The following is a 12,868-nucleotide window of genomic DNA, read 5'->3' on the forward strand; positions in this document are numbered from 1 at the left end:
AGATGTGGGGACCCGCATGAAAGCCCCCTAAGCTTATTTCTACCAGCTTAGGTTAAAACCTGGTAGGCTGCCACCACAAAGTGATTTAACAAGAAACAGGGAAAGGACCACTTGGAGTTCCTCTTCCCCTAAAATATCGCCCCAAGCCCTTACACCCCCTTTCCTGGGGAGGCTTGAGAATAATATCCTAACCAATTGGTTACAAAGTGATCAAAGACCCAAACCCCTGGGTCTTTGGACAATGGAAAAATCAGTCAGGTTCTTAAAAGAAGGATTTTATTAAAAATAAAATGTAAAAATCATCTCTGTAAAATGAGGATGGAAAATAACTTTACAGGGTAATCAGATTCAAAGGAACCCTCTCTAGCCTTAGTTTCAAAGTTACAACAAAACAGGGATACCTCCCTCTAGCAAAGGTAAAATTCACAAATTGAGAAAACAAAGATAAGCTAACACGCCTTGCCTGGCTGTTACTTATAAGTTTGAAATATGAGAGACTTGTTCAGAAAGATTTGGAGAACATGGATTGATGTCCGGTCCCTCTTAGTCCCAAGAGCGAACACCACCAAAACAAAGAGCACAAACAAAAGCCTTCCCCTCCCCCCCCAAGATTTGAAAGTATCTTGTCCCCTTATTGGTCCTTTGGGTCAAGTGTCAGCCAGGTTACCTGAGCTTCTTAACCCTTTACAGGTAAAAGGATTTTGGTGCCTCTGGCAGGGGTGGCTCTATGTATTTTGCTGCCCCAAGCACGGCAGTCAGGCAGCTTTCGGCAGCATGCCTGCTGGAGGTCTGCTGGTAACGTGGATTCAGTGGCATTCCTGCAGGAGGTCCGCTGGTCCCATGACTTCAGCATACCCGCCGCTGAATTACTGCCAAAACTGGAGGACCAGCGGACCTCCTGCAGGCATGCCGCCAAAAGCCACCTGACTCCCACCCTCACGGCGACTGGCACGCTGCCCCCCACGGCTTGCTGCCCCAGGCACGTGCTTGCTGCACTGGTGTCTGGAACCATCCCTGGCCTCTGGCCAGGAGGGATTTTATAGTATTGTATACAGGAGGGTTGTTACCCTTCCCTCTATAGTTATGACAACCCCTGTTTGAAGGTAATCTTTATGCCCTATAGAGTAACAAGGTAGGTTTTTTTTAAGAAGCCCAATGTAAATATACATCAAAGTTAAAAAACAATCCCCTGTATGCTTCCTGTTGTCATGGTGTTTTGGCATCTGGGAGTGATGAAACCTCAGATTGTGACACAGTGATGTCATGGTGACATCACAATATTGCATTGTTTGTCCCTCACAACAAATTCCTAATGCTGGTACCACCTAGCTGTCACTGTTGGACTTTCCCCAAATCTTTCAATAAAAGGTGGTCAAAGCCCAGGCGTTTTCTGGCGGTTAGTGACTTGTTGGAAGGAGTTGTGGCTGTGGGGACTCTTCCAGGGGGGCTGGTGACGACAGCACAGCTACTGTGGGCTCCACTGCACTACTGACCAGATGCATCATGGGGAAGTTTTACCTTCTTTGACGCATCATGTATTTGCTGCTGCTGGAAGATTGATGAACCAGTTGTCTTAACTGATACAACAGGATGCAGAATAGCTGACTCAATGGACCATTGATTGATCTGATCTGGTGTAGCAGGAGACAGCATATTGCACTGATGAGGCCAATGATCTGAGCCAGTGTGACATATCCTGTGTGCCTATTTTATTTTGTTGACTGATGCAGTTTCAATTGGCTAATGTATTATGGCCTCCATAAAAAATGAATATCCTGTTCATTGGCCAGCCAGACTGAAGAAACCATCCCATTTATCTTAGCAAATAAAATAGACCCAGAAAGAATAACACTGACCCAGCAGATTATTTTTCTTATCCTCCTTCTGTCTCCCTCTGCTTCCTGCAGGACCCACCTCCAAGACCTAAAAGAAGTGACGCACAACATCCACTATGAGACCTACAGGGCCAAGCGGCTGAATGACAATGGGGGGCTCCCCCCAGTGACCACCGAGACAGAGGAGAACCACGAAAGTAATCTGTGAATCACTCCTCCCACTGTCTCGATATTACAACCTGTCCCAGCTACCCTTGACTTTACTGTAGGCCTGTCTCCAAAGCATGTGGCACATCCTCTCTGTGTGTGTATGTATGGGAGAAGGAGCAGGGGCATACCTTTCTCCTTCCTAGAATGTCGTCGTTCTTGTTTTTTTGCACAGCAGGCTGTTTGTTGTCTTCCCCTCTCTTGTGTTCTGTGGTTCAGTTGCATGTCTTGGTTGTGGGAAGTAGCGGAGGGAATGCTGGGAGATTTGATTTGTGGGGTTTGGGGTGTTTGGGGACGATGACTTGGTTCTGCGTTTGCACATCTGAAAAGCATAGAAAGACTCCAAAGACAGACAGATTGATCAATGAGCACAGTGCCTTCTGAATGGCAGTGGCACTGGAGAGTGGAGTTCCCTGGTGTGGATGGGGAAGGTAGGCGGTTGATTAGGGGGAGTGATAGGGGGCTATGGCATATCCCCTTTTCTCACTGAGGCCTGTTAAGAAAGGGAAGTGGGGGAGGGGGGCTAGTGGTAATTTGTGGCTGGGAGGGGAGCATATTATCATATTTTCCACTCCATGTTCTAACTGGAAGATGGGTGGTGGTGGGAAGTGAGCACAAATTAGATCTTGGACCTTAGGGTTTCATTGTAAGATCTAGAAGCTGTTGTTTTACCTTCCCATCACAGGTGTCTGGGAGGGGAGAGACGACGAAACATCAGGAACACTAATTGAGGGACAAATCCTGAGGTCTTCACTCAGGGCTATGGTGACCAGACAGCAAGTGTGAAAAATCGGGACAGAGGGTGTGGTGTAATAGGAGCCTATATAAGAAAAAGACCCCAAAATTGGGACTGTCCTTATAAAATCGGGACATCTGGTCACCCTACTCAGGGCCAAATAGTGGCATTTAACCACTGCCCTGGAATTGGCAGGGTGTCTCCCTGCCCCAGCAGGCAGGGGGCCTGGGTAGGCTGCCCCATCTTCTAGGATACTTCAGCTTGCTGCCCTCAATGTGCTTGGCCCACTTTGCAAGCCAGTGCAAAGGGTGAGGAGAACAGGCCCAGGCATAGCTCTATTGCTTCCCTTCCTGTGGGGCAACATACACCTGCTGGGACACAGCAGAGGGGCAGGCCCTGCACTCTCCTGCAATTGCGAATGCCCCTTGCATGACACACAGGGTAGGCTCCTTGTGTAGTCACCCATGCAAGGGACACCCCTAATCTGGCCCCCAGGAGTTTACTCAGGCAGAACTCTCACTCAGTTTTTACCCAGTATTTACTTGGACAAACTTGTCTCTGAAACCATGGGAGATGTGCCTAAGTAAAAAAATGAATGAGGGCCTTGGAATGTGCCCTAGAGTTAATCACTTGAAACTATGCCAATACCAGTAAGCATGAGTTGCACATACTAATGTGAACATGAGACCATCCCTTCTTCTTTCCTTAGCACAAAGAGCTGGGTTCATGGACAAACTGGGCAGAATTTTGGCTGGCCTGCTGGGCTTGGGTCAAGTGATCCCCTCTATACCCATCAGTTCTCAGCACATTCTCACTAGTTAGTTATTGAGGACATCAGAGGATGTGTAGAGGGGGAGAAATATGTGCTAAGGGAGGGTGAATGAGAAGGGAAAAGGGACATTGGCAGCAGAGAGGAAATCATCTTTCCCAGCACTGGAGTGACTTTCCACACAAGAATACCTCCTAATTCTGTTGGGAAACATCATGGGATCCCTTTATCTGCTGTATAGGGATTCTGCTTTTAGGGAAGGAGGAGAGAAAAATACATATGACCCTTGCCCCCCTGGCCAGGGCCACCCATTTTTGACATAGTGTTTGATACCAGTCCTTGAGCAAGTGAGAACTGTGGATACCTTGTGAGGTTCCTTGCAGATTTTCTACACTGGGAACCTTTCCACTGGCTTACCCTGGGGCCCAGAGCCTCTACTGTGCTTTTAGATCCTTTGGGATGAAATGTGGGCATTATAGAGATGTAAAGTTCATATCTTATTTAATTGCTTTATGAAGAAATGCTTTTTAATCCCCTGGATTTCTTGTACTAAGGATCCCTTTCCCCTTCCCAGTCACAGCTATATCATTCTCCAGCTGTCAAACAAACGTGGTCAGTCTCTGCACAACTTCCAGATATGAATCGCGACTGCTTTATCAGTTTCCCCCTCTGATCTTCCAGGAGATGGCCTGGTATTTGATTAAGGGACTTGTCTCTCTCTCAGCACTGAGTGTGAGCCCTAGATTAGGAGTAGATGTAGTCACTGGATGGTTATATCAGTTTTCTTAACACTAAGGCCTCTACTTTGTATTTTATCTGTGGAGAACAGCATTACATAAGAACGGCCCTACGTCAGACAAATGGTCCATCTAGCCCAGTATCCTGTCTTCCGACAGCAGCCACTGCCAGGTGCCCCAGAGGGAATGAACAGTGATCCATCCCCTGTCGCCCATTCCCAGCTTCTGGCAAACAGGCTAGGGACACCATTCCTGCCCATCCTGGCTAATAGCCATTGATGGATCTATCCTCCAATAATTTATCTAGTTCTTTTTTGAATCCTGTTATGGTCTTGGACATAACAACATCCTCTGGCAAGAAATACTTCCTTTTATTTGTTTTAAACCTGCTGCCTATTAATTTCATTTGGTGACCCCTAGTTCTTGTGTTATGAGAAGTAGTAAACAACACTTCCTTATCTACTTTCTCTACACCAGTCATGATTTTATAGACCTCAATCATATCTCCCCTTAGCCATCTCTTTTCCAAGCTGAAAAATCCCAGTCTTATTAATCTCTCCTTGTACGGAAGTCGTTCCATACCCCTAATCATTTTTGTTGCCCTTTTCTGAACCTTTTCCAATTTCAATATATCTTTTTTGAGATGGGGTGACCACATCTGCACACAGTATTCAAGATGTGGGCATATCATGGATTTATATAGAGGCAACATGATATTTTCTGTCCTATTATCTATCCCTTTCTTAATTATTTCCAGCATTCTGTTCGCTTTTTTGACTGCTGCTGCACATTGAGTGGATGTTTTCAGAGAACTAATCACAATGACTCCAAGATCTCTTTCTTGAGCGGTAACAGCTAATTTAGACCCCATCATTTTATATCAATTGTTGGGATTATGCTTTCCAATGTGCATTACTTTGCATTTATTAACATAAAATTTCATCAGCCATTTTGTTGCCCAGTCACCCAGTTTTGAGAGAGCCTTTTGTAACTCTTTGCACTCTGCCTGGGTCTTAACTATCTTTAGTAATTTTGTATCATCTGCAAATTTTGCCACCTCACTGTTTACCCCTTTTTCCAGATCATTTATGAATATGTTGAATAGGACTGATCCCTGTACAGACCCCTGGGGGACACCACTATTTACCTCTCTCCATTCTGAAAACTGACCATTTACTCCTACCCTTTGTTTCCTATCTTTTAACCAGTTACCAATCCATGAGAGAACCTTCCCTCTTATCCTGTGGCAGTTTATTCTGCATGAGAGCCATTGATGAGAGACCTTGTCAAAGGCTTTCTGAAAATCTAATTACACTATAGCCACTAGATCCTCTTGGTCCACATGTTTGTTGACCTCCTCAAAGAATTCTAGTAGATTCATGAGGCACGATTTCCCTTTTCTAAAACCATGTTGACTCTTCCTCAACAAATTAAGTTCATCTATATGTCTGACAATATTGTTCTTTATTATAGTTTCAACCAGTTTGCCCGGTACTGAAGTCAGGCTTACAGGCATGTAATTGCCAGGATCACCTCTGGAGCCCTTTTTTAAAATTGGCGTCACATTAGCTGTCCTCCAGTCATCTGGTACAGAAGCTGATTTAAATGATAGGTTACAGATTACAGTTAGTAGTTCTGCAATTTCACATTGGAGTTCCTTCAGAACTCTTGGGTGAATGCCATCTGGTCCTGGTGACTGATTGCTGTTTAATTTATCAATTTGTTCTAAAACCTCCTCTAATGATACCTCAATCTGGGACAGTTCCTCAGATCTGTCACCTAAAAAGAATGGCTCAGGTTTGGGAATCTCCCTCACATCCTCAGCCGTGAAGACCAATGCAAAGAATTCATTTAGTTTCTCTGCAATGGCCTTATTGTCCTTGAGTGCTTCTTTAGCTCCTCGATCATCCAGTGGCCCCACTGGTTGTTTATCAGGCTTCCTACTTCTGATGTACTTTAAAAAAATTGCTATTACTTTTTGATTCTTTGGCTAACTCTTCCTGCTTTGGAGCGGAGTCTCTGACACTGAAGCCCAAGCATTCCTCTTTCTAGCTCAGCTGTTTAGAATGCAGCGAGACTGACAAAGATGGCAGAGAGCTGCTGGAATCACTCCAACCTGATGACAAGTGCAATGAGTTTGGTGATTTTTGATTCTAAGAGGATGCAGGTCCCATGATTAGTGGTCATCCCTTAGTAGTAGAAGAGCAGTAGGTCACATCTTGTTTGCAGTGCTGAGTCATCCAGCACGGCAACCAGCAGAAAGAGCTGCAGGTCAGGACGGAGGTGTTCTGGAAGAGCTGTAGCAGCAGGGCGTGTTGCCGTTGAGGTATACTGGCAGAACAGCGTGAAGCCCAGGACTGGAAGAGCAGGGAGTGCTCTAGAAGTGACATGCATTAGCAGAGCTGCGTCAGAGAAGCCTGCGCTGGATCTGTGGTGTTAGCTAGTGCTGTCTGCAGGCCAAAGGGCTCTTCAGCATCGCTCTTGTAAGTCCATACAGATCAGCCATTCTCAACATAAAGGCCCCATCAGCCCTGCTCTGTCCATCCATCCATATCAATTCCTCCCAGCTCCACTGCATGAAGAGGGCCTTCATTGCCACTCCCATCCTTCCACCTGGGCCAGGCATTCTCAGCCCTAGTGTAGGGCAAAGGCCTCTTCAGTGCTGCCTCCATCCATATCAGCTGTTCCCAGCCCTAATGGAGGGTGAAAACATCTTCTGCAGTGCTTCTCTCCATCCAGCCATTCACAGACTAATCCAGGGCAAAAGCCTCCGCAGAACTATTCCCATCTGTCCATCAAACTCGGCTGTTTTAAACCCCACTGAAAGGCAAAAGCATCTTCAAGGCCGCTTCTGTCCATCAATCCATCTCAGCTGTCCTCAACCCGCCAGGAGCCTCTGCTCCTGAGCAGCCAAACATAGCAGCTGTCCCCAGCGCTGCTGCAGAGTGAAGGTCTCTTCAGTGTTGCAGCTGCCCATAAGCCTTCATCTCAGCTGCTCTCAGCCAGCTGCTGGGGGAAGGCTGCCCCTGCCCATCCAGCAGGACAAAGATTCCATCAGTGCTTCCCCTCGCCATCAGGCTGAAGGATGGAGCCTAAGCCCTGCCATGCTGGGGAAACTAAGGCTATTTATCTCAGTGTAGACAATGCCTGCCGCATGGCTGTGGCTGGTCTGGGTCAGCTGCCTTGAGCTCAGGCTGCAGGGCTATAAAATTGCAGTGTAGGTGCTTGGGCTGGAGCCTGAGCTCTGAGACCTCATGAGGGGGGAGGATCTGAGAGGCCAAGCTCCAGCCTAAGCCCAAATGAGCAATTCAACAACCCTGTAGCCCAAGCCCCGTCAGCCTGAGTTTGCTGCCCAGAACTCTGAGACTTGCTGATGCAGGTTTTTTTATCGCAGTGTAGATGTACCTAAAACACTCAAGCTGGCTTCCCCACTAACCACACCTGTTCATGCTGAACATACCAGGGTATTATCAACTCCAGTGACATCAGAGTGTCTTTGTGCAGTGGTAAGGTCATTTCTGTGACTTTGGGGCCTGAAGAATGGTCATTGCAGAGTGTGGATACCTCCCTGGCTAACTGAGGAATGGCCAGTTCCAGGCCACATGCACAAAAGTGACCGATTTCCCTTTGTCTGTCACTTGGATTATAAGTATTAGGGCCGTGCACTGTGATCTGTGTCAACGGGGCTCGTGTATGTGGAAGGATGGTAGCGGATATGGTCTTCTGAGGAGGAACTTGGGCCTGGTCATCCAAGCAGGGTTTCCAGTTCTCTTGTGCCACTCACGGACCCCCTGTGTAAGATGATCTTCCTTAATAGACATTATTTTACTGGCACCCACACAATATGCTAAGCATTTTCCTAACATATAGGGATTGATTGTCCAACCTTTTCTCAAGCAAGTGAACACTTGCTCATGCAAGCAGCCCTAGTGACTTCAAAGTCTCTCTGACTCTTCCAGTTAAGAGGTGTTCACCAAGATGAATATGGGTTGCACAACCTAGCTCATATGGGAAAGGATGGTCCAGTGATTAGGACACTGGCTTAGGATGTGGAAGATCTGCTTTCAATCCCCTGCTCTGCCCAGACATCCTGTGTGACCTTGGGCAAGTCATTCGTCTCTCTGTGCCTCAGTTTCCCATCTGCATAATGGGGATAATAATGCATCCCTACCTCACAAGAGGATAACTGCATTACAGATTGTGAAGTACTTTGAGCTCTACTAATGAAAAGTGCTATATAAGAAATAGGTATTCTTATTATTACTGTAATGGGAAAAAAGTGTCACATTAGCAAGTTAACTAACATGATGTTAAACGTGGTTTTACCCTTGGTGGTGGACAAGGACAGCTGCATTAAAAAATGTGTTAACTCATCATGGTTAATCCTATGGGGAACTAACCCTGACCAGCTCCTGTTTTTAAACATACCTGTCCTTGTTCACGCTAAGGACAAAGCGGTATGTAACACAGTGAGGTCCTATTCCATGCCTATGACACCTACGTGCTATGGTTGGTTGGTAAATAAGTAAGTAAATAAATAAGTTAATTAATTAATTAATAGCAGCAACATTGTGTTAGTCAACACATTCTCTAACAGGATGCTTTCATTCCCAGTACAGACAAGGCCTAAGAAGACATCTGGAAAGAGGTAAATGTATAAGTGAAGTGCTCAAGGACTGAACTGGCCGTGTCTTGGTAAGAGAGAGTGTTAATGACACAGTGTGTTGGGGTTTTTTGTAAAATGTAAAGATTTTCCCCCAAGGACACTTAACATTGTCCACCAGAAAATACAACTGGGAAAATTTTGAACCTCACTGGAAACATCAGATGCTGATGCAGATCAGATGCTGCAGTAAGCTCTTCCTTGGGGAAAACACATTCTTTAATAAAATACTAATAATTAAATACAATAACTATACTTTGTAAGTATGTAGTGCTTTTTATCCAGAGATCTCAAAGCACTTTACAAAAGTGGGTAACAATTACTCCCATTTTACAGATATAAACTGAGGCAAAGAGATTACACAAGTTGCCTAAAAAAAGCCAGCAAATCAGAGACACAGCTGTGAATAGAATCCACACCTCCTGAGTACCACAGCTATGCTGCCTCCCACATCACCATGTGCTTTTAAAAACCAAGGGTGGGGAACATCCTGTACCTTGAATGAACCACTTGTTGTGGTTTGAACAAACAATAAGGAACCTAGGGTCACTTCTTAACAGCTTATTTCTTCCTCAAAAGCATGGGCCAAACTCTGAGCATGCTCCTCTGATGTTGGCTGTCATGCCCACCCTCTCTCTTCTTTCCAGCCCCCATATCCTTTATGCAGCACCTTCCCATGCAGCTTCCCATGTACCCCTGAGCTTAAGAAAGATATAGAGCTGCTGATTTCAGAACAAATGCCAGTGCAGTGCAGCGGATCAGTTGGTGATGCCCATCAACAAAACAGGTGACTCCACTATTAAAGCTGGATGTTCCCATCCAACATATTTCAATTAATAGTGGGTGACAAAGCACCCCGGGTTTTCCTTTCTCCCCACTGCCAACCTGAAAATCATTTGGTGCATCCCAAAATCTGATGTACCTTAGTACAGAACTCTACAAAGAAGAACGAAAAATAGCCCCTTAGCAATCAGGGGACATCTACTCCCCTTCGATGTTACTTATGAATCTGTATGGCAGCTCCAGGGCACCAAGACTTGCAGGGCAGAGAGAGAAAAGAAATAAATGGTGACTCCTGCCTTGGTTCTGGAAATACTGTGCCACCATCAGCCATTCAAGATGCACCCACCGGTTTTCAGAAATCTAGACTCCACTTCTTTCTTTTGGAAGCAAGTGCCGTGGAAGACAGTTCATTTTACTTGAGAGACGGTAGAGCAAGAAATGGAAGCATGAACAAGCAAATGAAACCGGGTTCCTGGCACTCCTGTACACTGACAGTATCATGATGGAGTCTTCTTGTATCAGTCCGGTGCAGGCCGAAAAAGAACGAAATCACACAAACTTGTGGTGTAAATGTCGCTAGACTTAACTTTCTATCTGTGTTGTATGATTAAACAAAATGTCACCATTTCAACAAGTGCCTGTCTTGTTTCTTCTTTGTTTTGTTTTTTTACACTTCATTTTTTTACCCTCCCCTGTACAGTCATAGTTGCCCCAATCCCATGCAATATCCATCTGGCACTATCCTTGTGTAGTACAATCCTGCAACTACGGGTAGGGGCCTGTCCAGGTAATAGGAATAATAAAAATAAGATCTGGAAAAGAGCTGTTAGGTCACATCTTGCTTGCTGCCTCCCAATCCCCCATCCAGTGCTGACTGATTCCTTACATTTCATATATTATCCTGGACTTTGTCCAATCTGATTTTAATCACTCCAGTGATGAGACTTCCCCCTCTTCTCTTGGGAGAACTCTTCACTGCCTAATAGACCAGGCAAAGTTCCTTGATATTTGGCTGGGATATTCCTTTGCTTCCTTTAAATTACAGCACTCAGAGACAGAGAAGACCTATTAGATAATCTTCTCATGCAGGAGAGTTTCCAACTAGAGGATGTGTCGTATATTAAAGTGGCAACCCCTATTATTCCTACATATACTCCCCTAAAACATCCTGAACTATTCTTGCTGCTTGGTGTTTACACCCTTCAGAGTCTCCCAGTTGTCATTTAGCGACACTAAATATTTCTCTTTCTTCACAAGTCAACATGCCAGCCTCTTTAATGATCCGGGTTGCTCTTCTTTCAACTCCCATCAGTGTGATGTCATGAAGACCAGAGCTTGACGTAGGAAGGCTAGATGGAATCAGCCCTTCTAGAAGATCCCCTCCAAGTTTCTTCTCAATTCAAGGTCTGGCCTAAACCTGCACAAGCCAGGGTCCTCACAGGCAGGGAACTGGTGGAGATGAATCGGATCTGCTCACAGAACTGGAATTCTGGGTGGCAGAGGGGGATTGAGTTTAACTTCTACCTAAATACGGCTGGAAATCTGGAACTGTCTTGAAAGCAAGGCTCACAGGTGTGAGGGGCAGAGCCAATAGATTGAGGACTGCCTTCTGAATTTTAGGACAGTTGGAGAATTCTTTTCCCACGCCATTATAAGCAGCCCTTGTGTCACTGGCCTGGAAGGAGTGATGTGAGGTCTATGCAGAGCCCGACTGAGCAGGAGGGCTGTACTGAATGGAGGGGATCATATGATGCGATTGTCTACAATGGTATGTAGCCGATCTGTGACTGGCAAATATCCTCTACAGCCAGAGATGGGCCACTAGACGGGGAGGCTTCTGAGTTACTACAGAGAATTCTTTTCCATGTGTCTGGCTGGATGGCAGGTCTCACCCACATTCTCAGTGTCTGATCACTAGATCTAACATCCTTTGGCTGATTTGGTTCTCCCTGTACCACATGGGACCATGCCAGCTGTTCAGGCAGTGTTTGAGAGTGGGGAACTCAATAGCCACTGTGTCTGAGACCTGCCGGCTTTTATGGTTTGTGTCCCTACCTCCCCGTTAGTCAGAAGTCAGATTCTCTCTGAGGTGATTATCCCCACTGAATAGTATTCAAGACCCACTTATGGTACTTGAAACTAAAAATAGATTTTATTGGCAAATTATTGGAACCAAGAGAAGAAACGATAAAAGGATAAGTAAAATCTGCACTCACCTGCACAGCCACTACAAGAAAGCTGGCCCAAACCTTAGGTTACAGAATATTGGGTTAGATACATGAAAAACTGTACATGGTAGAAGAGCCTTTGATCAAACAGCAAAGCTGTCTCTGTCTTTCAGTCTGTCAAATGTCCCCAGGAAGGTCTATGGGGACTGGAACTCCTTTACCCCTTTGTAAGGAATACATCACTTTGATTCTCCAAAAAGGCACCTGCTGCCCTTCTGAATCAAGCTGGTGGTCTGCACATTACATTGCCTTACAGAACCATATTAGCAAAGTGAAACCATTTGGAATCTGGTTCAGTGGCCTCATCCTTCTACCCTCAACCTGCATTATGCTATATTTCTTCTCAGCTGTCCTTTCCCATCAGGTTAATATTCTCCTACCTCTTTGAGTTGGCCTTTTATTAACAGGTTATCAAACCGGCCCTTCTAGACCAATGAGAAACAAGCAAACAAAAATGTGGATTTCACCAACCTCAAGAGCAGACAGCTCTTTGATTAAAAAGTTTACAAGTAAAAGACAGAAATTAGCCATTCAGATACAGCTTTGCCACAGTGCTATAAAACTGGAAAAGACCCATCCTTCCACACCTGTCTGTCCATCACCCATCCCTCCCCTCCTTCTGTCTGTCCATCCACTCATCCCTCCGCCCCTCTGTCTGCCCATCCATTCACTACTCTGTTTGTCCCTCCACTCATCCCTCCACTCCTCTCTGTCCACCCACTCTTCCCTCTGTCCTTCTGTCTGCCCATCCACCCACTGATCTCTCCGTCCTTCTGTCTGTCAACCCAACCACCCATCCCTGCGCCCCTCTCTCCATCCGCTCATCGCTCCAACCCGCTGTCTGCCCAGCCAGCAGGGGACCGCCCCATCCGCCCAGCCCCGCTCTGGCTGGCGCACAGGCTGCCCAGCC

The 12,868-nt window shown here is 45.9% G+C and overlaps 1 protein-coding gene across 3 annotated transcripts in view; it reads left to right on the plus strand.

Moving 5' to 3' along the window:
- SEPTIN3 (septin 3) overlaps nucleotides 1-10,347 on the plus strand; it is a 36,399-nt gene extending 26,052 nt beyond the window's left edge. The window contains exons 1-5 of one of the 3 annotated variants that reach the window (XR_005585521.1): nucleotides 1,287-1,396; nucleotides 1,908-2,032; nucleotides 8,899-8,932; nucleotides 9,595-9,734; nucleotides 9,968-10,304. Coding sequence is in view for 1 of the 3 variants with exons in the window: in XM_039491778.1 (XP_039347712.1) it covers nucleotides 1,908-2,032; nucleotides 8,899-8,932; nucleotides 9,595-9,664 (229 nt within the window). In the remaining 2 variants the exon portion in view is untranslated. Of the gene's footprint in view, nucleotides 1-1,286; nucleotides 1,397-1,907; nucleotides 2,094-8,898; nucleotides 8,933-9,594 lie in introns of those variants that run through there. The other 2 variants (XM_039491778.1, XR_005585520.1) reach the window with 2 other exon arrangements.
- The last annotated feature ends 2,521 nt before the right edge of the window (nucleotides 10,348-12,868 follow it).

This window comes from Mauremys reevesii, linkage group 1 (assembly GCF_016161935.1).
Source record: "Mauremys reevesii isolate NIE-2019 linkage group 1, ASM1616193v1, whole genome shotgun sequence".
NCBI classification, from domain to species: domain Eukaryota; kingdom Metazoa; phylum Chordata; order Testudines; family Geoemydidae; genus Mauremys; species Mauremys reevesii.